The sequence below is a fragment of the Sphaerodactylus townsendi genome, linkage group LG03 (assembly GCF_021028975.2).
Source record: "Sphaerodactylus townsendi isolate TG3544 linkage group LG03, MPM_Stown_v2.3, whole genome shotgun sequence".
NCBI lineage: Eukaryota > Metazoa > Chordata > Lepidosauria > Squamata > Sphaerodactylidae > Sphaerodactylus > Sphaerodactylus townsendi.
Genome location: NC_059427.1, coordinates 143,277,426 through 143,299,504, shown reverse-complemented (window position 1 = coordinate 143,299,504; position 22,079 = coordinate 143,277,426). Strand labels below are relative to the sequence as shown.

The 22,079-nt window shown below is 65.3% G+C and overlaps 1 protein-coding gene across 1 annotated transcript in view; it reads left to right on the top strand.

Moving 5' to 3' along the window:
- LOC125427888 overlaps positions 1-22,079 on the top strand; it is a 91,408-nt gene that overhangs the window by 29,192 nt on the left and 40,137 nt on the right. Inside the window, exon 9 of the mRNA XM_048487450.1 lies at positions 15,802-15,984. Coding sequence (XP_048343407.1) covers positions 15,802-15,984 — 183 coding nt within the window. The remainder of the gene's footprint in view (positions 1-15,801; positions 15,985-22,079) is intronic.

The following is a 22,079-nucleotide window of genomic DNA, read 5'->3' as shown; positions in this document are numbered from 1 at the left end:
CCCCCCCACCCCCCCCCCCCCCCACCCCCCCCCCCCCCCACCCCCCCCCCCCCCCACCCCCCCCCCCCCCCACCCCCCCCCCCCCCCACCCCCCCCCCCCCCCACCCCCCCCCCCCCCCACCCCCCCCCCCCCCCACCCCCCCCCCCCCCCACCCCCCCCCCCCCCCACCCCCCCCCCCCCCCACCCCCCCCCCCCCCCACCCCCCCCCCCCCCCACCCCCCCCCCCCCCCACCCCCCCCCCCCCCCACCCCCCCCCCCCCCCACCCCCCCCCCCCCCCACCCCCCCCCCCCCCCACCCCCCCCCCCCCCCACCCCCCCCCCCCCCCACCCCCCCCCCCCCCCACCCCCCCCCCCCCCCACCCCCCCCCCCCCCCACCCCCCCCCCCCCCCACCCCCCCCCCCCCCCACCCCCCCCCCCCCCCACCCCCCCCCCCCCCCACCCCCCCCCCCCCCCACCCCCCCCCCCCCCCACCCCCCCCCCCCCCCACCCCCCCCCCCCCCCACCCCCCCCCCCCCCCACCCCCCCCCCCCCCCACCCCCCCCCCCCCCCACCCCCCCCCCCCCCCACCCCCCCCCCCCCCCACCCCCCCCCCCCCCCACCCCCCCCCCCCCCCACCCCCCCCCCCCCCCACCCCCCCCCCCCCCCACCCCCCCCCCCCCCCACCCCCCCCCCCCCCCACCCCCCCCCCCCCCCACCCCCCCCCCCCCCCACCCCCCCCCCCCCCCACCCCCCCCCCCCCCCACCCCCCCCCCCCCCCACCCCCCCCCCCCCCCACCCCCCCCCCCCCCCACCCCCCCCCCCCCCCACCCCCCCCCCCCCCCACCCCCCCCCCCCCCCACCCCCCCCCCCCCCCACCCCCCCCCCCCCCCACCCCCCCCCCCCCCCACCCCCCCCCCCCCCCACCCCCCCCCCCCCCCACCCCCCCCCCCCCCCACCCCCCCCCCCCCCCACCCCCCCCCCCCCCCACCCCCCCCCCCCCCCACCCCCCCCCCCCCCCACCCCCCCCCCCCCCCACCCCCCCCCCCCCCCACCCCCCCCCCCCCCCACCCCCCCCCCCCCCCACCCCCCCCCCCCCCCACCCCCCCCCCCCCCCACCCCCCCCCCCCCCCACCCCCCCCCCCCCCCACCCCCCCCCCCCCCCACCCCCCCCCCCCCCCACCCCCCCCCCCCCCCACCCCCCCCCCCCCCCACCCCCCCCCCCCCCCACCCCCCCCCCCCCCCACCCCCCCCCCCCCCCACCCCCCCCCCCCCCCACCCCCCCCCCCCCCCACCCCCCCCCCCCCCCACCCCCCCCCCCCCCCACCCCCCCCCCCCCCCACCCCCCCCCCCCCCCACCCCCCCCCCCCCCCACCCCCCCCCCCCCCCACCCCCCCCCCCCCCCACCCCCCCCCCCCCCCACCCCCCCCCCCCCCCACCCCCCCCCCCCCCCACCCCCCCCCCCCCCCACCCCCCCCCCCCCCCACCCCCCCCCCCCCCCACCCCCCCCCCCCCCCACCCCCCCCCCCCCCCACCCCCCCCCCCCCCCACCCCCCCCCCCCCCCACCCCCCCCCCCCCCCACCCCCCCCCCCCCCCACCCCCCCCCCCCCCCACCCCCCCCCCCCCCCACCCCCCCCCCCCCCCACCCCCCCCCCCCCCCACCCCCCCCCCCCCCCACCCCCCCCCCCCCCCACCCCCCCCCCCCCCCACCCCCCCCCCCCCCCACCCCCCCCCCCCCCCACCCCCCCCCCCCCCCACCCCCCCCCCCCCCCACCCCCCCCCCCCCCCACCCCCCCCCCCCCCCACCCCCCCCCCCCCCCACCCCCCCCCCCCCCCACCCCCCCCCCCCCCCACCCCCCCCCCCCCCCACCCCCCCCCCCCCCCACCCCCCCCCCCCCCCACCCCCCCCCCCCCCCACCCCCCCCCCCCCCCACCCCCCCCCCCCCCCACCCCCCCCCCCCCCCACCCCCCCCCCCCCCCACCCCCCCCCCCCCCCACCCCCCCCCCCCCCCACCCCCCCCCCCCCCCACCCCCCCCCCCCCCCACCCCCCCCCCCCCCCACCCCCCCCCCCCCCCACCCCCCCCCCCCCCCACCCCCCCCCCCCCCCACCCCCCCCCCCCCCCACCCCCCCCCCCCCCCACCCCCCCCCCCCCCCACCCCCCCCCCCCCCCACCCCCCCCCCCCCCCACCCCCCCCCCCCCCCACCCCCCCCCCCCCCCACCCCCCCCCCCCCCCACCCCCCCCCCCCCCCACCCCCCCCCCCCCCCACCCCCCCCCCCCCCCACCCCCCCCCCCCCCCACCCCCCCCCCCCCCCACCCCCCCCCCCCCCCACCCCCCCCCCCCCCCACCCCCCCCCCCCCCCACCCCCCCCCCCCCCCACCCCCCCCCCCCCCCACCCCCCCCCCCCCCCACCCCCCCCCCCCCCCACCCCCCCCCCCCCCCACCCCCCCCCCCCCCCACCCCCCCCCCCCCCCACCCCCCCCCCCCCCCACCCCCCCCCCCCCCCACCCCCCCCCCCCCCCACCCCCCCCCCCCCCCACCCCCCCCCCCCCCCACCCCCCCCCCCCCCCACCCCCCCCCCCCCCCACCCCCCCCCCCCCCCACCCCCCCCCCCCCCCACCCCCCCCCCCCCCCACCCCCCCCCCCCCCCACCCCCCCCCCCCCCCACCCCCCCCCCCCCCCACCCCCCCCCCCCCCCACCCCCCCCCCCCCCCACCCCCCCCCCCCCCCACCCCCCCCCCCCCCCACCCCCCCCCCCCCCCACCCCCCCCCCCCCCCACCCCCCCCCCCCCCCACCCCCCCCCCCCCCCACCCCCCCCCCCCCCCACCCCCCCCCCCCCCCACCCCCCCCCCCCCCCACCCCCCCCCCCCCCCACCCCCCCCCCCCCCCACCCCCCCCCCCCCCCACCCCCCCCCCCCCCCACCCCCCCCCCCCCCCACCCCCCCCCCCCCCCACCCCCCCCCCCCCCCACCCCCCCCCCCCCCCACCCCCCCCCCCCCCCACCCCCCCCCCCCCCCACCCCCCCCCCCCCCCACCCCCCCCCCCCCCCACCCCCCCCCCCCCCCACCCCCCCCCCCCCCCACCCCCCCCCCCCCCCACCCCCCCCCCCCCCCACCCCCCCCCCCCCCCACCCCCCCCCCCCCCCACCCCCCCCCCCCCCCACCCCCCCCCCCCCCCACCCCCCCCCCCCCCCACCCCCCCCCCCCCCCACCCCCCCCCCCCCCCACCCCCCCCCCCCCCCACCCCCCCCCCCCCCCACCCCCCCCCCCCCCCACCCCCCCCCCCCCCCACCCCCCCCCCCCCCCACCCCCCCCCCCCCCCACCCCCCCCCCCCCCCACCCCCCCCCCCCCCCACCCCCCCCCCCCCCCACCCCCCCCCCCCCCCACCCCCCCCCCCCCCCACCCCCCCCCCCCCCCACCCCCCCCCCCCCCCACCCCCCCCCCCCCCCACCCCCCCCCCCCCCCACCCCCCCCCCCCCCCACCCCCCCCCCCCCCCACCCCCCCCCCCCCCCACCCCCCCCCCCCCCCACCCCCCCCCCCCCCCACCCCCCCCCCCCCCCACCCCCCCCCCCCCCCACCCCCCCCCCCCCCCACCCCCCCCCCCCCCCACCCCCCCCCCCCCCCACCCCCCCCCCCCCCCACCCCCCCCCCCCCCCACCCCCCCCCCCCCCCACCCCCCCCCCCCCCCACCCCCCCCCCCCCCCACCCCCCCCCCCCCCCACCCCCCCCCCCCCCCACCCCCCCCCCCCCCCACCCCCCCCCCCCCCCACCCCCCCCCCCCCCCACCCCCCCCCCCCCCCACCCCCCCCCCCCCCCACCCCCCCCCCCCCCCACCCCCCCCCCCCCCCACCCCCCCCCCCCCCCACCCCCCCCCCCCCCCACCCCCCCCCCCCCCCACCCCCCCCCCCCCCCACCCCCCCCCCCCCCCACCCCCCCCCCCCCCCACCCCCCCCCCCCCCCACCCCCCCCCCCCCCCACCCCCCCCCCCCCCCACCCCCCCCCCCCCCCACCCCCCCCCCCCCCCACCCCCCCCCCCCCCCACCCCCCCCCCCCCCCACCCCCCCCCCCCCCCACCCCCCCCCCCCCCCACCCCCCCCCCCCCCCACCCCCCCCCCCCCCCACCCCCCCCCCCCCCCACCCCCCCCCCCCCCCACCCCCCCCCCCCCCCACCCCCCCCCCCCCCCACCCCCCCCCCCCCCCACCCCCCCCCCCCCCCACCCCCCCCCCCCCCCACCCCCCCCCCCCCCCACCCCCCCCCCCCCCCACCCCCCCCCCCCCCCACCCCCCCCCCCCCCCACCCCCCCCCCCCCCCACCCCCCCCCCCCCCCACCCCCCCCCCCCCCCACCCCCCCCCCCCCCCACCCCCCCCCCCCCCCACCCCCCCCCCCCCCCACCCCCCCCCCCCCCCACCCCCCCCCCCCCCCACCCCCCCCCCCCCCCACCCCCCCCCCCCCCCACCCCCCCCCCCCCCCACCCCCCCCCCCCCCCACCCCCCCCCCCCCCCACCCCCCCCCCCCCCCACCCCCCCCCCCCCCCACCCCCCCCCCCCCCCACCCCCCCCCCCCCCCACCCCCCCCCCCCCCCACCCCCCCCCCCCCCCACCCCCCCCCCCCCCCACCCCCCCCCCCCCCCACCCCCCCCCCCCCCCACCCCCCCCCCCCCCCACCCCCCCCCCCCCCCACCCCCCCCCCCCCCCACCCCCCCCCCCCCCCACCCCCCCCCCCCCCCACCCCCCCCCCCCCCCACCCCCCCCCCCCCCCACCCCCCCCCCCCCCCACCCCCCCCCCCCCCCACCCCCCCCCCCCCCCACCCCCCCCCCCCCCCACCCCCCCCCCCCCCCACCCCCCCCCCCCCCCACCCCCCCCCCCCCCCACCCCCCCCCCCCCCCACCCCCCCCCCCCCCCACCCCCCCCCCCCCCCACCCCCCCCCCCCCCCACCCCCCCCCCCCCCCACCCCCCCCCCCCCCCACCCCCCCCCCCCCCCACCCCCCCCCCCCCCCACCCCCCCCCCCCCCCACCCCCCCCCCCCCCCACCCCCCCCCCCCCCCACCCCCCCCCCCCCCCACCCCCCCCCCCCCCCACCCCCCCCCCCCCCCACCCCCCCCCCCCCCCACCCCCCCCCCCCCCCACCCCCCCCCCCCCCCACCCCCCCCCCCCCCCACCCCCCCCCCCCCCCACCCCCCCCCCCCCCCACCCCCCCCCCCCCCCACCCCCCCCCCCCCCCACCCCCCCCCCCCCCCACCCCCCCCCCCCCCCACCCCCCCCCCCCCCCACCCCCCCCCCCCCCCACCCCCCCCCCCCCCCACCCCCCCCCCCCCCCACCCCCCCCCCCCCCCACCCCCCCCCCCCCCCACCCCCCCCCCCCCCCACCCCCCCCCCCCCCCACCCCCCCCCCCCCCCACCCCCCCCCCCCCCCACCCCCCCCCCCCCCCACCCCCCCCCCCCCCCACCCCCCCCCCCCCCCACCCCCCCCCCCCCCCACCCCCCCCCCCCCCCACCCCCCCCCCCCCCCACCCCCCCCCCCCCCCACCCCCCCCCCCCCCCACCCCCCCCCCCCCCCACCCCCCCCCCCCCCCACCCCCCCCCCCCCCCACCCCCCCCCCCCCCCACCCCCCCCCCCCCCCACCCCCCCCCCCCCCCACCCCCCCCCCCCCCCACCCCCCCCCCCCCCCACCCCCCCCCCCCCCCACCCCCCCCCCCCCCCACCCCCCCCCCCCCCCACCCCCCCCCCCCCCCACCCCCCCCCCCCCCCACCCCCCCCCCCCCCCACCCCCCCCCCCCCCCACCCCCCCCCCCCCCCACCCCCCCCCCCCCCCACCCCCCCCCCCCCCCACCCCCCCCCCCCCCCACCCCCCCCCCCCCCCACCCCCCCCCCCCCCCACCCCCCCCCCCCCCCACCCCCCCCCCCCCCCACCCCCCCCCCCCCCCACCCCCCCCCCCCCCCACCCCCCCCCCCCCCCACCCCCCCCCCCCCCCACCCCCCCCCCCCCCCACCCCCCCCCCCCCCCACCCCCCCCCCCCCCCACCCCCCCCCCCCCCCACCCCCCCCCCCCCCCACCCCCCCCCCCCCCCACCCCCCCCCCCCCCCACCCCCCCCCCCCCCCACCCCCCCCCCCCCCCACCCCCCCCCCCCCCCACCCCCCCCCCCCCCCACCCCCCCCCCCCCCCACCCCCCCCCCCCCCCACCCCCCCCCCCCCCCACCCCCCCCCCCCCCCACCCCCCCCCCCCCCCACCCCCCCCCCCCCCCACCCCCCCCCCCCCCCACCCCCCCCCCCCCCCACCCCCCCCCCCCCCCACCCCCCCCCCCCCCCACCCCCCCCCCCCCCCACCCCCCCCCCCCCCCACCCCCCCCCCCCCCCACCCCCCCCCCCCCCCACCCCCCCCCCCCCCCACCCCCCCCCCCCCCCACCCCCCCCCCCCCCCACCCCCCCCCCCCCCCACCCCCCCCCCCCCCCACCCCCCCCCCCCCCCACCCCCCCCCCCCCCCACCCCCCCCCCCCCCCACCCCCCCCCCCCCCCACCCCCCCCCCCCCCCACCCCCCCCCCCCCCCACCCCCCCCCCCCCCCACCCCCCCCCCCCCCCACCCCCCCCCCCCCCCACCCCCCCCCCCCCCCACCCCCCCCCCCCCCCACCCCCCCCCCCCCCCACCCCCCCCCCCCCCCACCCCCCCCCCCCCCCACCCCCCCCCCCCCCCACCCCCCCCCCCCCCCACCCCCCCCCCCCCCCACCCCCCCCCCCCCCCACCCCCCCCCCCCCCCACCCCCCCCCCCCCCCACCCCCCCCCCCCCCCACCCCCCCCCCCCCCCACCCCCCCCCCCCCCCACCCCCCCCCCCCCCCACCCCCCCCCCCCCCCACCCCCCCCCCCCCCCACCCCCCCCCCCCCCCACCCCCCCCCCCCCCCACCCCCCCCCCCCCCCACCCCCCCCCCCCCCCACCCCCCCCCCCCCCCACCCCCCCCCCCCCCCACCCCCCCCCCCCCCCACCCCCCCCCCCCCCCACCCCCCCCCCCCCCCACCCCCCCCCCCCCCCACCCCCCCCCCCCCCCACCCCCCCCCCCCCCCACCCCCCCCCCCCCCCACCCCCCCCCCCCCCCACCCCCCCCCCCCCCCACCCCCCCCCCCCCCCACCCCCCCCCCCCCCCACCCCCCCCCCCCCCCACCCCCCCCCCCCCCCACCCCCCCCCCCCCCCACCCCCCCCCCCCCCCACCCCCCCCCCCCCCCACCCCCCCCCCCCCCCACCCCCCCCCCCCCCCACCCCCCCCCCCCCCCACCCCCCCCCCCCCCCACCCCCCCCCCCCCCCACCCCCCCCCCCCCCCACCCCCCCCCCCCCCCACCCCCCCCCCCCCCCACCCCCCCCCCCCCCCACCCCCCCCCCCCCCCACCCCCCCCCCCCCCCACCCCCCCCCCCCCCCACCCCCCCCCCCCCCCACCCCCCCCCCCCCCCACCCCCCCCCCCCCCCACCCCCCCCCCCCCCCACCCCCCCCCCCCCCCACCCCCCCCCCCCCCCACCCCCCCCCCCCCCCACCCCCCCCCCCCCCCACCCCCCCCCCCCCCCACCCCCCCCCCCCCCCACCCCCCCCCCCCCCCACCCCCCCCCCCCCCCACCCCCCCCCCCCCCCACCCCCCCCCCCCCCCACCCCCCCCCCCCCCCACCCCCCCCCCCCCCCACCCCCCCCCCCCCCCACCCCCCCCCCCCCCCACCCCCCCCCCCCCCCACCCCCCCCCCCCCCCACCCCCCCCCCCCCCCACCCCCCCCCCCCCCCACCCCCCCCCCCCCCCACCCCCCCCCCCCCCCACCCCCCCCCCCCCCCACCCCCCCCCCCCCCCACCCCCCCCCCCCCCCACCCCCCCCCCCCCCCACCCCCCCCCCCCCCCACCCCCCCCCCCCCCCACCCCCCCCCCCCCCCACCCCCCCCCCCCCCCACCCCCCCCCCCCCCCACCCCCCCCCCCCCCCACCCCCCAGGGGGGGGGGCAATGACATGTGGAGGGTGCTGAAACTCTAGATGTCCGATGCCAGGGTGCTCTCTCTCGGTCACTCCTCCATCTGGAAAATTCAAATACGCATTTTATTTATTCAAAACAATTATTAGTCCTCTTTCTTCCTCACAATGCTCAAGTCAGAGACAAGACACATAAAACAAAACACAGCATGGTACTCTAAATCAGTAGGCACAGTCTGGGATTACATGAGCCAGTGTGGGGTAGCGGTTAAGAGCAGGTGCACTCTAATCTGGAGAACCGGGTTTGATTCCTGGGTCTGCCACTTGAGCTGTGGAGGCTTCTCTGGTGAACCATATGAGCTTGTGCACTCCAAGCTATGCCAGCTGGGTGACCTTGGGCTAGTCACAGTTCTTCGGAGCTCTCTCAGCCTCACCTGCCTCACAGGGTGTTTGTTGTGAGGGGGGAAGGGCAAGGAGATTGCAAGTCCCTTTGAGTCTCCTAACAGGAGAGAAAGGGGGATATAAATCCAACTCTTCTTCTTCTACTACATTAATAACATAAAAACCAAGATAAAAAATCCCAATTCAGGAATACTAATAACTTAACCAAGTCTGACCCTAAAGAAAAACATCTTCAAAGTACCTGTTAAATATCAAAAGGGAGGAGGATAGGCTCACCTCTCTGGGGGAGTTGTTCTAGAACTGTGGGGCTGCCCCCCAAAAACCCCCATCTTGTGTGCCCACCAGGCAAGGTTATTTAATTATTGATCAGTCAATCGATCAGGAAGGCCACTCCCTGTGCTCCTAATTCCCAGGCAGGAATGTACGGGAGGAGATCATCCTTCAGATACCCCCAGTCATGCATCATTCAGGCCACCGGTATTCCCTGGTGATCTCCCATCCAAATACCAGCCAGGTTCAGAGCTGGGAGTTTGTACCTGGCCCAAGGTCACCCAGCAACAGAGGTGGGATCCAGCAGGTTCTCACAGGTTCCCGAGAGTAGGTTACTCATTATTATTGTACAATGGTGCCGAGAGGGGTTGTTACCTAATTTGGAGTCAATTTTGCCAGTGATTTTTGCCTTCCGTACACCCCTCCTCTCCAGCAGAAATAGCATGCAGAACTCTGAAGAGAGTTCTAGCAGGAGGGAGGTGCACCAAGAAGCTGCAGGTGTGGCAGCCTGCGCCTCATCGCGTGCATTCGTTTCCTGCCCAAGGACCGGCGCAGCGGCTGCGTCCTTGCCACAGCCCCGCCCCGGAATGCCCGGCCATGCCCCCGTCGTGCCCCGCCCAGCCCCATTGGCGCTACACCACAGTTTGAATCCCACCACCATGGAAACCTGTTGCTAAAATTTTTGGATCCCACCGCTGCCCAGCAAGCTTCCACGGTCCCAGCGAAGGACCTGAACTTGGGTGTCCCAGATCATAGTCCAGCATGATCTAACCACTACACCATGCTGCTCCCTCTTTAAACAGCTCGTATGCCTAGGAAACTACATTCAAAATTCAAGGATGCCAAAGGTACTGGGCCAGAGGTCTGCAACCTGCGGCTCTCCAGGTGTTCATGGACTATCTTCGGATGCCAATTGGCCATGCTGGTAGGGGCTGATGGGATTTGTAATCCATGAACATCTGGAGAGCCGCAGGTTGCAGACCTCTGCAATGTCAACTAAGCAACTGACAACCCCCCCCCCCCCCGGCAACTTGACACAGTTGTATGCTTCTGCATCATGGCCGCTGACCAGCATAAAGTGACTCAGTTGCACCCGTGGGGTTTGATGGTGGCACAATGGTCAAAGACCCAAGGAAGCTCAATTGGCCGACCTTGGACCAGTCACACACTCTCAACCTCACACACCTCACAGGGCTGTCATGAGGATAAGTAGACCACAAACTAAACACGAGTCAGCAGTGTGATATGGCAGCCAAGAAAGCCCATGCAATTCTGGGATGCATCAGGAAGAGTACAGTGTCTAGATCGAGGGACGTAATCGTACCACTCTACTCTGCATTGGTGAGACCTCACCTAGAATACTGTGTACAGTTCTGGGCACCACAATTTAAGAAGTATATTGACAAGCTGGAACGTGTCCAGAGGAGGGCAACGAGATCTGGAGTCCCTGCCCTACAAAGAGAGACTTAGGGATCTGGGAATGTTTCGTCTGGAGAAGCGAAGGTTAAGGGGGGACATGATAATCATGTTTAAATATTTGAAGGGATGCCATGTTGACGAGGGAGCAAGCTTGTTTTCTGCTGCCCCAGAGACTAGGACACGAAGGAATGGATTCAAAGGGCAGGAATAGAGATTCCACCTAAACATCAGGAAAAACTTCCTGACAGTCAGGGCTGTTTGACAGTGGAATTCATTGCCTCGGAGTGTGGTGGAGTCTCCTTCTTGGGAGGTTTTTAAAGAGAGGCTGGATGAAGTCGGGAGTGCTTTGATTGTGTGTGCCTGCATGGCAGGGAGCTAGAATTGATGGCCCTGGTGGTCTCTTCCAACTCCATGATTCTATAAAATGGAGGGAGGGGGGAAAGAATGAAATCAGCGGCTCTAAGTCCCTGTTGGGGAAAGGGGTGGGATAGAAATGAATTAAAAAAGTAAAAAATCTGAAATTTGTGCCCAGCTCCAAGAACTTGGGATACTCCCAACCCTGACCATGGCTAGTATTTGGAAGGGAGACCCCCAGGCAAAAGGCATCCATCCACTCAGGACCCACTGATCCTAAAAAATAACTGCCAGGCATTGAGCTTTTGGTTCCTAACTTGGGGAAACCATCTCTCCCCACCATTAGATGAGGATTTAGGACAGACCTGGGCATTATACGGCCCGGGGGCCACATCCGACCCTGACTGGGCCTTATGACAGACTTGGCCCTGGCCTAAGAGGACCTGTTTAGAACCAAGCCGCTTGCTCACGCATTTAAACTCCCTCCCCCCCCCCTTCCCCCCCTTGCGCGAGTGAAGCTTCTAGGGCGATCCCCTCCTTTGAAAGCCCCCCGCGCAGTATGCCTGTTGCCTTGAAACAGGGCTTTTGAAAGGCGCCTCGAATCCTCCTGCTGCCTTGCCTGGGGAGGCGAGAGCAGCCTTTGAAAGCCCCGCAGAAGCCAGTTGCCTTGACTGCCTGCTTCTGTGGGGCTTTCAAAAGCTCCAGTCGATGAAAAAAGTAGGTCAAGGGACTTAAGTTTCCCCACTTGCTTGATTGTCACAGTGGACAACTATGCAGGTAGGGGGGGATTAAGCCTGCTCCCAGGATTCTTTGTGCCAAATGGTGCTTGCAGCCTTATTGCAAGAACTGTTGCCCACTGTCGATCTCCAAGTTGATCTTACAGTGCACCCATGTTCGTCACTTCTTATCAGCTCCTATTATGCAGAATTGAGTTCAGCCTTTTGGCCCGGCCCTCCACAGTATTTTCTGTTTCTTATGCGGCCCCATGGAAAAAATAATTGCCCACCCCTGATTTAGGATCTCCCCACCACCACCATTTGTACCAGTTCACAGTTTAGCACAGCCGATGAACAGCCTCTATTGTCCCTCTCCTGATAAGATCTGTAGCTTTAAAAATACTTCTGCATTTCATGACCTCTTGACCAGGCTGCTTGATTCTCCCAGCCTATACAGGAAAACACTTTGCAAGGCTCCAGTAAGGCTGTTAAGGATGGGCCGTTTTTGGAGGTCATTAACCCATTGCATAGGGTCACAGTGAGTCAGGAGTGGCCCGAGGCCACGCAGCACACACTTAGCCCGGCTTAAAAGGACTGAAAAGGCACTTGTTGAATCCAAAGAAGCCCACAGTAGTCCATGCACACTGAGGCTGGAATAAAATTCTGTTTGGTTGTGGGCTTTCTGGGCTGTGTGGCCGTGGTCTGGTAGATCTTGTGCCTAACATTTCGCCCGCATCTGTGGCTGGCTTCTTCACAGGTGTATCACAGAAGGAAGCCGACTTCCCTCTGTGATACACCTCTGAAGATGCCAGCCACAGATGCAGGTGAAACATTAGGAACAAGATCCACCAGACCATGGCCACACAGCCTGGAAAACCCACCACAACCAGTTGAATCCGGCCATGAAAGCCTTCGACAATACACAACATTTTGTTTGTCTTTAAGGTGCTACAAGCATGATTTGCCAACTCTGGGTTGGGACATTCCTAGAGATTTTGGTGGGAAGATGCTGCCACGGGAGGTGGTGGTGGCCACTAACCTGGATAACTTTAAAAAGGGCTTGGACAGATTTATGGAGGAGAAATTGATCTATGGCAGGGGCTGATGGGATTTGTAGTCCATGAGCATCTGGAGAGCCACAGGTTGCAGACCCCTGATCTATGGCTACCAATCTTGATCCTCCTTGATCTGAGATTGCAAATGCCTTAGCATACCAGGTGCCTGGCCTGGAGGCTGGCAACCCAAGCCTCAAGACATTGATTGGCAATGCCTTCCTTTCTCATCTTAGCTGGGAACCAGGATCAAGGGGAAGCTTTTGCCAGCGTAGCCATATAAACTGGCAGGCTCTGGTAGCATGAACCCCGACGCCCTAAAATTTGCTGATGTGAAGCCAACTTCTTTTGAAAGGCACAACAAACTTTCCACACCAGATTCCTGCATAACCCAGACAGGAGTCTTGTGGTTCGTTAAAGATTCACGAAGGCCCCTTTCCACACATGCAGAATAATGCATTTTCAATCCACTTTCACAATTGTTTGCAAGTGGATTTTGCTGTTTAGCACAGTACAATCCAGCTGCAAAGTGGATTGAAAGTGCATTATGTTGCATGTGCAGAAGGGGCCAAAGTCTTGTGGTTCCTTGAAGAATCACAGAGGGCACTTTTTGCACATGCGGAATAATGCACTTTCAATCCACTTTCAATCCACTTTGCAGCTAGATTTTACTGTGCGAAACAGCAAAATCCACGTTTAGACCATTGTGAAAGTGGATTGAAAGTGCATTATTCTGCATGTGCAGAAGTGCCCAAAATCTTGCGGTTCCTTAAAGACTCAAAAAGAGTTGCCAACCTCCAGGTGGGGTCTGGAGTTCACCCGGAACGATAGCTGGTCGGCAGTCAACAGATTAGTTCCCCTGGAGAAAATGGCTGGTGTGAAGCCATTTTACCCCATTGAAGCCCCTCCTTTCTCCAAACCTCGCCCTCCCCAAAATCCGCCCTAAACCTCCAGGCATTTCGCATCCTGGAGATGACAAGGCCAGCCTTGGCGCCATTTATTTTCAACATCAGCCTTCATGCGCTGTTCAACAAGTAAATACTGCTTGCTGAGGTGATGAGTGTGCTGGACGAGGAACCCAGGTTTGAATCCCCACTCTCCCAAGGAGGCTTACTGGATTACCTTGGGCCTAGAAGAAGAAGAAGAGTTTGGATTTATATCCCCCCTTTCTCTCCTGCAGGAGACTCAAAGGAGCTTACAATCTCCTTGCCCTTCCCCCCTCACAACAAACACCCTGTGAGGTAGGTGGGGCTGAGAGAGCTCCGAGAAGCTGTGACTAGCCCAAGGTCACCCAGCTGGCATGTGTGGGAGTGCCCAGGCTAATCCGAATTCCCCAGATAAGCCTCCACAGCTCAAGCGGCAGAGCAGGGAATCAAACCCAGTTCCTCCAGATCAGAGTGCACCTGCTCTTAGCCACTGCTCTTAGCCACTACGCCACTGCTGTCTACCACACCTCGCAGGGTTGGTGTGAGGATTAAATGGAGAACTGCGTAAGCCACTTTGAGCCCCTATCGGGGAGAAAGGCGAGGCATTACTGAATAAATAAACTTGGCGGGAACACGAATATTTCCAGAGTGGCAGCCATATTATTCTAGTGTAGCAGAATAAAATAAAAGTCCACCGGCCTCTTCAAGAATAACAATATTTATTCCAGTTTGAGCTTGCATGAGTCAGAGCTCACATTAATGTTTATTTATTTCATTTACACACTGCCTTTCTCCTTAACAGAAAAACCAAAGCATCTCACACAGCTACTCTGTGAACGAGGCTGGGATGAGTGACGGTCCCAAGACCACCCAGCCAGCTTCCACGACAGAGTGGCTGGAGATTCGAAACCAAGTCCCTCAGATTCTCATCTGATGTTCTAACTACGAAGCCACTCTGGCTCTCAAACGCTATGAACAGAAAATCATTTTTCACATTGAAATAAGGGGAAATTACCAAAGGGCTGAGAGGATGGTGGGAGGAATTGGGGGAAGAGAGGAGCGGGTGCAAATCCTGCCATAAATCTATCTGGAATGATTCTCTGTAAGAGAATGAATTGTGGAACGGGCAGAGGTTCCAGCCTCTTCCCGTTTCATGGGATGCAGAGACACCAACATGTCATTAAGTCAGATAAACAACAACTTGGGCAAAAGCTCAGGGTCAGAATTACAAGTGGGAGAGGGGGTAGGAGATGAGGAAAGGGGGAGAGAATCCCGCATAAATCTGGCCAGCAGGCGTCCTTGCCCAGTGACCTGAAACTCAGGTGGTGGTTCAAAGAGTCTTGAAAATAAAACGGGTGATAACAAACTCCCTAAAAAACGTCATAAATCCACTCAAGGAATGAGGGCCCTCCAGAATGACCACGGCCTTGAACAAAGACACCCTCAAATCACAAGCCTTACAAAAACCAATCACCTCGGTGGCTGTAAGCACGGATACACAACTGCTTAAGAGGTACAAAGACGTGCTAAAATGAAGGGACAGCATTTGCTTTGTGTGATTCATACGAGGGCAGGCTGCGACGCCGCAAAACCCTGCATTATGAGGGGACACCACTGAGCCAGGTCAGCAGGCGGGGAGAGCTCTGCAAGGAACATACAGGAAAGTCCGTTTTGAAAATCACTAAAGTGCACTGGAAGGGACTTTAAAGTGCCTTATTCAATGTGTCCAAAAGCAGCCCTAGTTCCAACTTAGGCTCATTCCGCACATGCAGAATAATGCACTTTCAAACTGCTTTCGATGCTCTTTGAAGCTGTGCGGAATAGCAAAATCCACTTGCAAACAGTTGTGAAAGTGGTTTGAAAACACATTATTTTGCGTGTGCAGAAGGGGCCTTAGCTAGCAAACAATTCTGTCACCTTATCAGTCAGTGGTTTGAAAACGCTTTTCCTTCTTAGACTTCAGGTCTCTGTCACACGGACGCAAGAAGCTGCCTGATGCTGAGTCAGAACCTTGGTTCATCAAGGTTAGTATCACCTACTCAGACCGGCAGCCGTTCTCCAGGGTCTCAGGTGGAGGATTTTCCGGTCACCTTTTAAGCCATCTTTTTAACTGCAGATGCCGGGGATTGAACCTGGGACTTTCTACATGGCCCACCTCTAATTTACCTCTCCTCCACAACACCCTGCGAGGTAGGCTAGGCTCAGTGTGAGTGTCTGGCCAGAAAGGTAGGACAGCATACAAATTGAATAAAATAAACAAAATAAAAGTCATCAGTGAACTTGATAGATAACAGGGAAACATGGACCGGGCCCTTCTAACTTTCTAACAGAGTTTCCACAATAACAAACTTGGGATTTTCATCGTGCAGCGCCTCTGCCATCAAGATTCCTAAAGTGGACGCCGCACAGTGGGCATTTCAAGCAAACGTTCTTCCACATCTATGCCAGGAAGAACGTGGGAAATGCTTCAGAGATGTGACCTCAGGAATCCTGACCATAAAACAGCCTTATTGAGTAGGTCAGGACTGGGACGGGCAGGCAGACTACCCAGCCTGTGCACATTTGTCATTCTTTTTATTGATGTTCTGCTTTTATTTTTTAAAAAGGCAGCTAGCTGGACTGTAATTTGAAGATGGGGAAGGGTAACTGTCAGTGGCAGCATTGCCTAAGGAAACTGGGTACCCTGGAGGCAAAACCAAAACCTGGGGTTCAGTGTCGCCCCTACATGGGCAGAGGTGGCCCTGCACCACCAGCTGGGGGAGTTGATCCTGCCCCTCCAGGGATTGGGATTACTTCCCTGGAGTTAGAGGGCAGATCATCCTCTGCAATGGCAGGAGTCCTCCATGATGGCGGGAAACTCCTTGCTCGTCCCGCCTTGCTTGTGGGACTTACACCCGTAGAAGTGGAATTAAAGAGGTGAGCTGAAATCAAGGCCACCCACGTGACTTTAGAAATTCCCTCATTGTGGGAAACTGCCCAATTTGCCCAATGGGCGGTACGCCACTGGTAACTGGCAGAGAGAAGGCCATTTAGGTATTTCTTCCCATTCTTGTTTTCTTGGTGAAAAACCAACAAACCTAATGATTATAGTAGTGCAGGTAAATTTTCTCCAGCGAGGGTAAGACCAGCTTGGTGGCGGTGAAATGTGCCATCAAGTTACAGCTGGCCAATGGCAACCTCGTAGGGCTGTCAAGGCAAGCGATGAGCACAGCTGGTTTGCTGTTGCCTGCCGCTGCAAGAGCAACCTTGGTCTTCCCTGGTGGCCTTCCATTTCAAATGCTAACCAGGGCCGACTCTGCTTAGCTTCTGAGCTCTGATGAGATCAAGGCTGGGCCATCCAGATCAAGGCAAGAGACAAACAGAGGTGGTTTGCCATTGGTGGTCTCTGTGCAGCAGCCCTGGATTTCCTTGGTAAAAACTCCCATTCGAGTACTAACCAAGGCTGATCCTGTTTAGCTTCCAAAATATGATCAGATCAGGCTAGCCTGGAACATCCAAGTCAGGACAAGAGACAGAGGTGGTTTGCCATTGTCTGCTTCTGCTTAGTGACCCTGGACTTCCTTGGTGGTCTCCCATGCTTTGCTTCTAACAGCTGCCTAACAAGCTATCCTGGGCATCCAGGCCTGAGCTAGACCATCTTGCTTCTTTCAGATTGCAGAGAAAAAGAATCACAGATGTACACTCATTGGCCCTTTCCGCATGGGCCAATAAACACGGGTTAAGGATGGGATAAAACCCAGGTGGGGGGGGGGACTTTGCATGGATCCCGCTCCTGAAGCGAGTCCGCCCTGGGTTCTCTCCCCCCCCCACAACCCGGGTTTTACAAGAATCGTGATATGTGCAATTCTTTTGTTTTAATGTTCCTCATGCTGCGGCCGAGCAAACGACTGCAGCTGCGAGGCGTGTTATGCGGCTGCGCTTCTCCCCCCCCCCCCCGTTTCCCTTCCGGCTCCTATTTGTGGAGCCAGCCGCAGAGCATTGCCTAGCTCCGAAGCAAGGCTCTACCAAGGGGAGGCAATGTGTGCCGCCCTGCCAGCGTAGCTACTACTTGGCGAAGGGGTACATTTAAAAAAAAAAGTTTTTAAAGAAGTTCCTCCGTGTGAAGGCGCGTGCCCCGGCCGATGCGCTTGGCTGTCCATGGGACAGCCAGCCATGCGAAGAGCCCAGGGCAATGCCGGGTTCATTTATCCTGGCTGCAACACAGTCTAAATTTGCTGTACGGAAAGAGCCTCTGTGTAACCCAGTCATTTTCTCTCAGATATAAAGGTAAAGAGGTACCAAACTGGGAGAGTCACTGGTTTAATATCAATTTCCGCATGGGCCAATAAACACAGGTTAAGGATGGGATAAAACCCAGGGTGGTGGTGGGGGGGGAACTTTGCAAGGATCCCGCTCCTGAAGCAAGTCCGCCCTGGGTTCCCCCTGCACAACCCAGGTTTTACAAGTATCGTGCACTGCCCAGAGCCCTTCGGGGGAGGGGCGGTATATACATTTAATTATAAATAAAATAAATAAATAAATTTGCAAAGGCACAAGCAGAGATTCAAAGCGGAGGCTTGCTGGCTCACAGATGCATGTTCACTCAAGATCTGGACTGCACGTGTGTGTTTTAATCTAAGCCAGGGGTAGGGAACCTGCGGCTCTCCAGATGTTCAGGAACTACAATTCCCATCAGCCTCTATCAGCATGTGGTGGCCCGTATGCAGGCTAAAGTGATAAGGAGATGGATTCCTGGACATCCTGGAAGGTTCCCTACAAATCCTAAGCAAATTGTATTGATTTGTTTACCCAGCCTCTTCTTTTCTTAAGTCAACAGAGCTGTCACTGAGCATCTTGACCAGTAGATGGCGCCAGCAAGCCTTAGGAATTCAGCAAAGTTGTCAAGCGGACAGTTCCTGGAAAGGCAGAATTTATTTGACACAAGAGCATTCATTTCTGGAGAGAGAGAATGATGCAGGAGTCGCTGCGACATTCGGCCACCCGGCCCCTGCCGCAGCCCTGAGATGCCGGAGACTGCACCTGCCACCCAGAATGGCTTCCACGCAGGTGCTGAAAGGTGCACTAGTTGTCCTCTGACCATGGGTCTGTGGTAGAGCATCTGCTTGGGACGAAGATGGACTCAAGTTCTTGGTCTAACCTCCCTCACAGGATTGTTGTGACTACACAAGGGAGGAAAGGAGAACAACAAAAGCTGATCTGAGTTCCCGTTAGGGAAAAAAGCAGGATATGAGTAATGCCAAAAATAAAAAAATTGAAATAATTATTCCACCCTGAGCTACCAAACCTACCTGGCCGGAAAAGAAGCGGGTTCAAAATCTGTCTCATTCATGATGCCCTAACTGCATCCCAACCTTGTCATTTCTGCCTAACCCTTCCACTCAGCCAAAATAAACTCACACAAGCAGTGAGATTCGAACCAGCAAATCCCTGATTTGCCATTCACTCACTTAAAAGAGTCACACCTACACAACCCCACTGGTTTCCAGGGGCTTAGCAGGGTGCAACTCGGCTTCAGAACGTGCCGTTCAACACGGATCTCCAGCCCTTAGTTCTTTCTTCTGCAGCCTCAAAAGGCTTCCAACAATATCAGCTCAGAAGCAAGTATAATTTTTGTGCTTTTTTGTTTTTTAAAGACGAACTAGGGAAGGGGCAATTCCCCCACAGCTTCACTGCAGGTTATTTTCACCACCACTAGATTTGGGTATGTGTGTGCACCTCGTAAGAAGAAGAGCAAGCTGCCTGGGGAAAGTGTCAAATCCAATATATCCTTTGAAGAGACATTTGCAAAGCTGATTTCTCAGAGGCGCCCTGTCTCATGCTACTTTCCAAAGGGCTGATTTCTCCACAGAGAGGAAAAGCCAGAACCATAGAGTGTATAGAATCATAGAGTGTTGTGGTTTTTCTGGGGTGTATGGCCTTGTTCCAGTAGCATTTTCTCCTGACGTTCTGCCTGCATCTGTGGCTGGCATCTTCAGAGGATCCTCTGAAGATGCCAGCCACAGATGCAGGCGAAACATCAGGAGAAAATGCTACTGGATTTCAAACGAATTTTAACCTGGAAAACACATTACAGCTTCCAGTGATTCCAGCCATAGAGAAGCCTAACTGACAATACATAGAATCCATAGAGTTAGAAGAAAGAGACCCCAAGAGATCATCCAATCCCAACCCCTGCCATGCAGGAACACAGAATCAAAGCACTCTCGACATATGTTCTTCCAGATTGTTTAGAAACCTCCAAAGAAGGAGACTCCACCACTCCTACTGAGGCAGGTAGGAGTTCCATTTGCTGGAACAAGGCCTGACAGAGAGGATTCTTCCTAATGTTTGGGTGGGAACTCTCTTGCCTTCAGCTTCACGCCCAGACCCATGACTCCATCGTCCTAGTCCTGTGGTGGCCGAACCTATGGCCTCCAGATGTTTAAAAGCATGGACTACAATTCCCACGTCAGCCCCTGCCAGCTATGTGCCAATTGGCCCATACTGGCAGGGGCTGATGGGAATAGCAATTCATGGGCCTGTCTAGTCTCTAGGTTCGCCTCCTAATCCTAATCTCTGAAGGAACCAAAGAAAACAAGCTTGCTCCCTCTTCGACATGGCATCCCTTCAAATATCCAAACATGGCTATCATGTCACCTCTTAACCTTCTCTTCACCAAACTAAACATCCCCAGCTCCCTAAGCCTCTTTTTGTAGGGCATGGACTCCAGACCTTTGACCATTTTGGTTGCCCTCCAATGAACCTATTCCAGATTGTCAATATCTGTCTTGAACTGCGGTGCCCAGGACTGGATACAGTACTCCACCTAGAATTTGAGGAGTCCTGAAGCCAGGAATGCAGGAATGAGAGAGGGAAGTACTATTATGTCAAGAGGTGTGTATTCCCGGGGGAGTCAAAGTTAAAACCCAGAGACAAATTGTCTCCAGGACACCCCCTCAGGCTCTGCCCCCCCACCACCCCAGCTTCACACCCTGATGCCCCCAGGCTCCACCCCCACTGCCCTTGACCCCGCCCATGTCACCATGAACATGGGCAAGGTCTAGGGGGTGCCCACCTCCCCGTCCAGACTCCCCCTGCCGGCGGGGCTCCCAGCCGGCAGCCGGTAGTCTCTTCTGACCTCCCCTCCGGGTAGGCCAGAAGAGACTGCAGTCCCGGCCTCTGAGACCTGCTTTTATAAGCACTGAGGCCGGGGGGGTGGGGGGGTGGGGCTTGGGGAGCAGGAAGGGGTGGGACTGGCAGGGGCTGATGGGATTTGTAGTCCATGAACACCTGGAGAGCCACAGGTCGCAGACCCCTGGTGTAGATTAACCTTGTTTTTGCCTTGCTACTCGTCTCATGATTGAGACTTAACACATCCCCCCCCCACACTTTGTTTTACCTAATTCCCAACCCTTCTCCAAACCTATTGGTTTGGTTTTGTTAGAGAATCTCTGAACTCTGAGAAAGAGACGGTTTTGAGTGTGTTTCCCGAGGTTTGGGCTGATCATCTCTTGCCTACTGGGTAGGGTTACTGACCTCGTGGTGAGAAGCAGAAGTAGGTTCCCACAGCTCACAGGAACCAAAAAGTCAAGATGACGATAAAGCACCTCCTTCAGCCCATAAAACAGAAATTGCAGATTTGCACAGCCTCAGTTTCCCCGGAGGACATACAGGGAAGGAAGAGAGGGTTTCACAGTTCCACCTCCACTGAGCGTCATATGCGACAATAAGCTCCCTGCTTTGTTATTAAAGTCCAAAAAGACCTGCCTTTTCTCTGTAAAATGTTAATAGAGTGGGGGAGCTGGTTTCAAATAGCCTAAACAAGTGGAGGCTGAAGGGTTAACCCACCCCAGCCTCCCTCCACACAGCCCTGAGGCAAATCGAGGCCGGAACAAGCCTGAAATTGTGCATTTTATGGACATGATCTTTATCTTGGCTGTTGCAGCCCTCCAAGACATCTCTGTCCTTTTCTTTAATTATCAAATTGGAAGGTAGGACTACCCTAAGGTTGTTATGGGAACGATCCTTCACTGTTCAGTTAATGGCCCTTCCTCAGCCAAATCAGCTACGAGAAAATTCTCTCTCCTATTTTTTTCTTCCAAATTACTCCCTCCTGGAAATGCATAATTACTTTCGGGATTACAGTTTAAAAGTTCTTTTGCACGGTTTCCGAATGCTTAGTAACGAGAATCGATCAATCTGCAACAGAGCAACACAATATAAACATTCCATAGTAAACAGTAATCCAAAGCATGGTTACTCAGAATAAATTTCATTATACAGCGGAACCTCGGTTTTCGTTGGTAATCCGTCCGAAAAGAATTGATGAAAACCGAAACCGATGAAAACCGAGGCAAACTTTTCCATAGGAATCAATGTAAATTGATTCCTAAGCGCCACCCGCTCGCTAGCTGAGCCACAGCCAGCCAGCCCAGCCCCACAGCTCTGGGCTCACATTCCCAATGGGGGCCTTGTGGGGAGCGCCTGCCTGGCAGGATGAAGAGAAGAGGAAGACTTTGGATTTATACCCCTCCCTTCTCTCCTGTAAGGAAGACTCAAAGGGGCTGACAATCTCCTTGCCCTTCCCCCCTCACAACAAACACCCTGTGAGGTGGGTGGGGCTGAGAGAGCTCCGAGAAGCTGTGACTCCATTAAAGGTCACCCACCTTTAGGCGTGTGTGGGAGTGCACAGGCTAATCATGAATTCCCCAGATAAGCACCTCCCACCCAGCTCCCAAGGCGGCAGAGCTGGGAATCAAACCAGTTCCTCAGATTAGAATGCACCTATACTTAACCACTAAGCCACATTAGAAAGTGATGCTGTTTCAGGGTGGGGGATGAAATCCACCCCAAACAGCATCACTTTCTCAATGTTGTTTAACTAGTGACCCCAGATTCTCCAGCTTTAGGGGAGTTGGATTTTAAAGGAGAATTTGGAGCTCTCTGGTTGCCCAAACACCATTGAAAGTGATGCTGTTTGGGGGTGGGTTCCAGCATCACAGCTGACTGCCCGGCGCTGCTTGAGGGCTCAG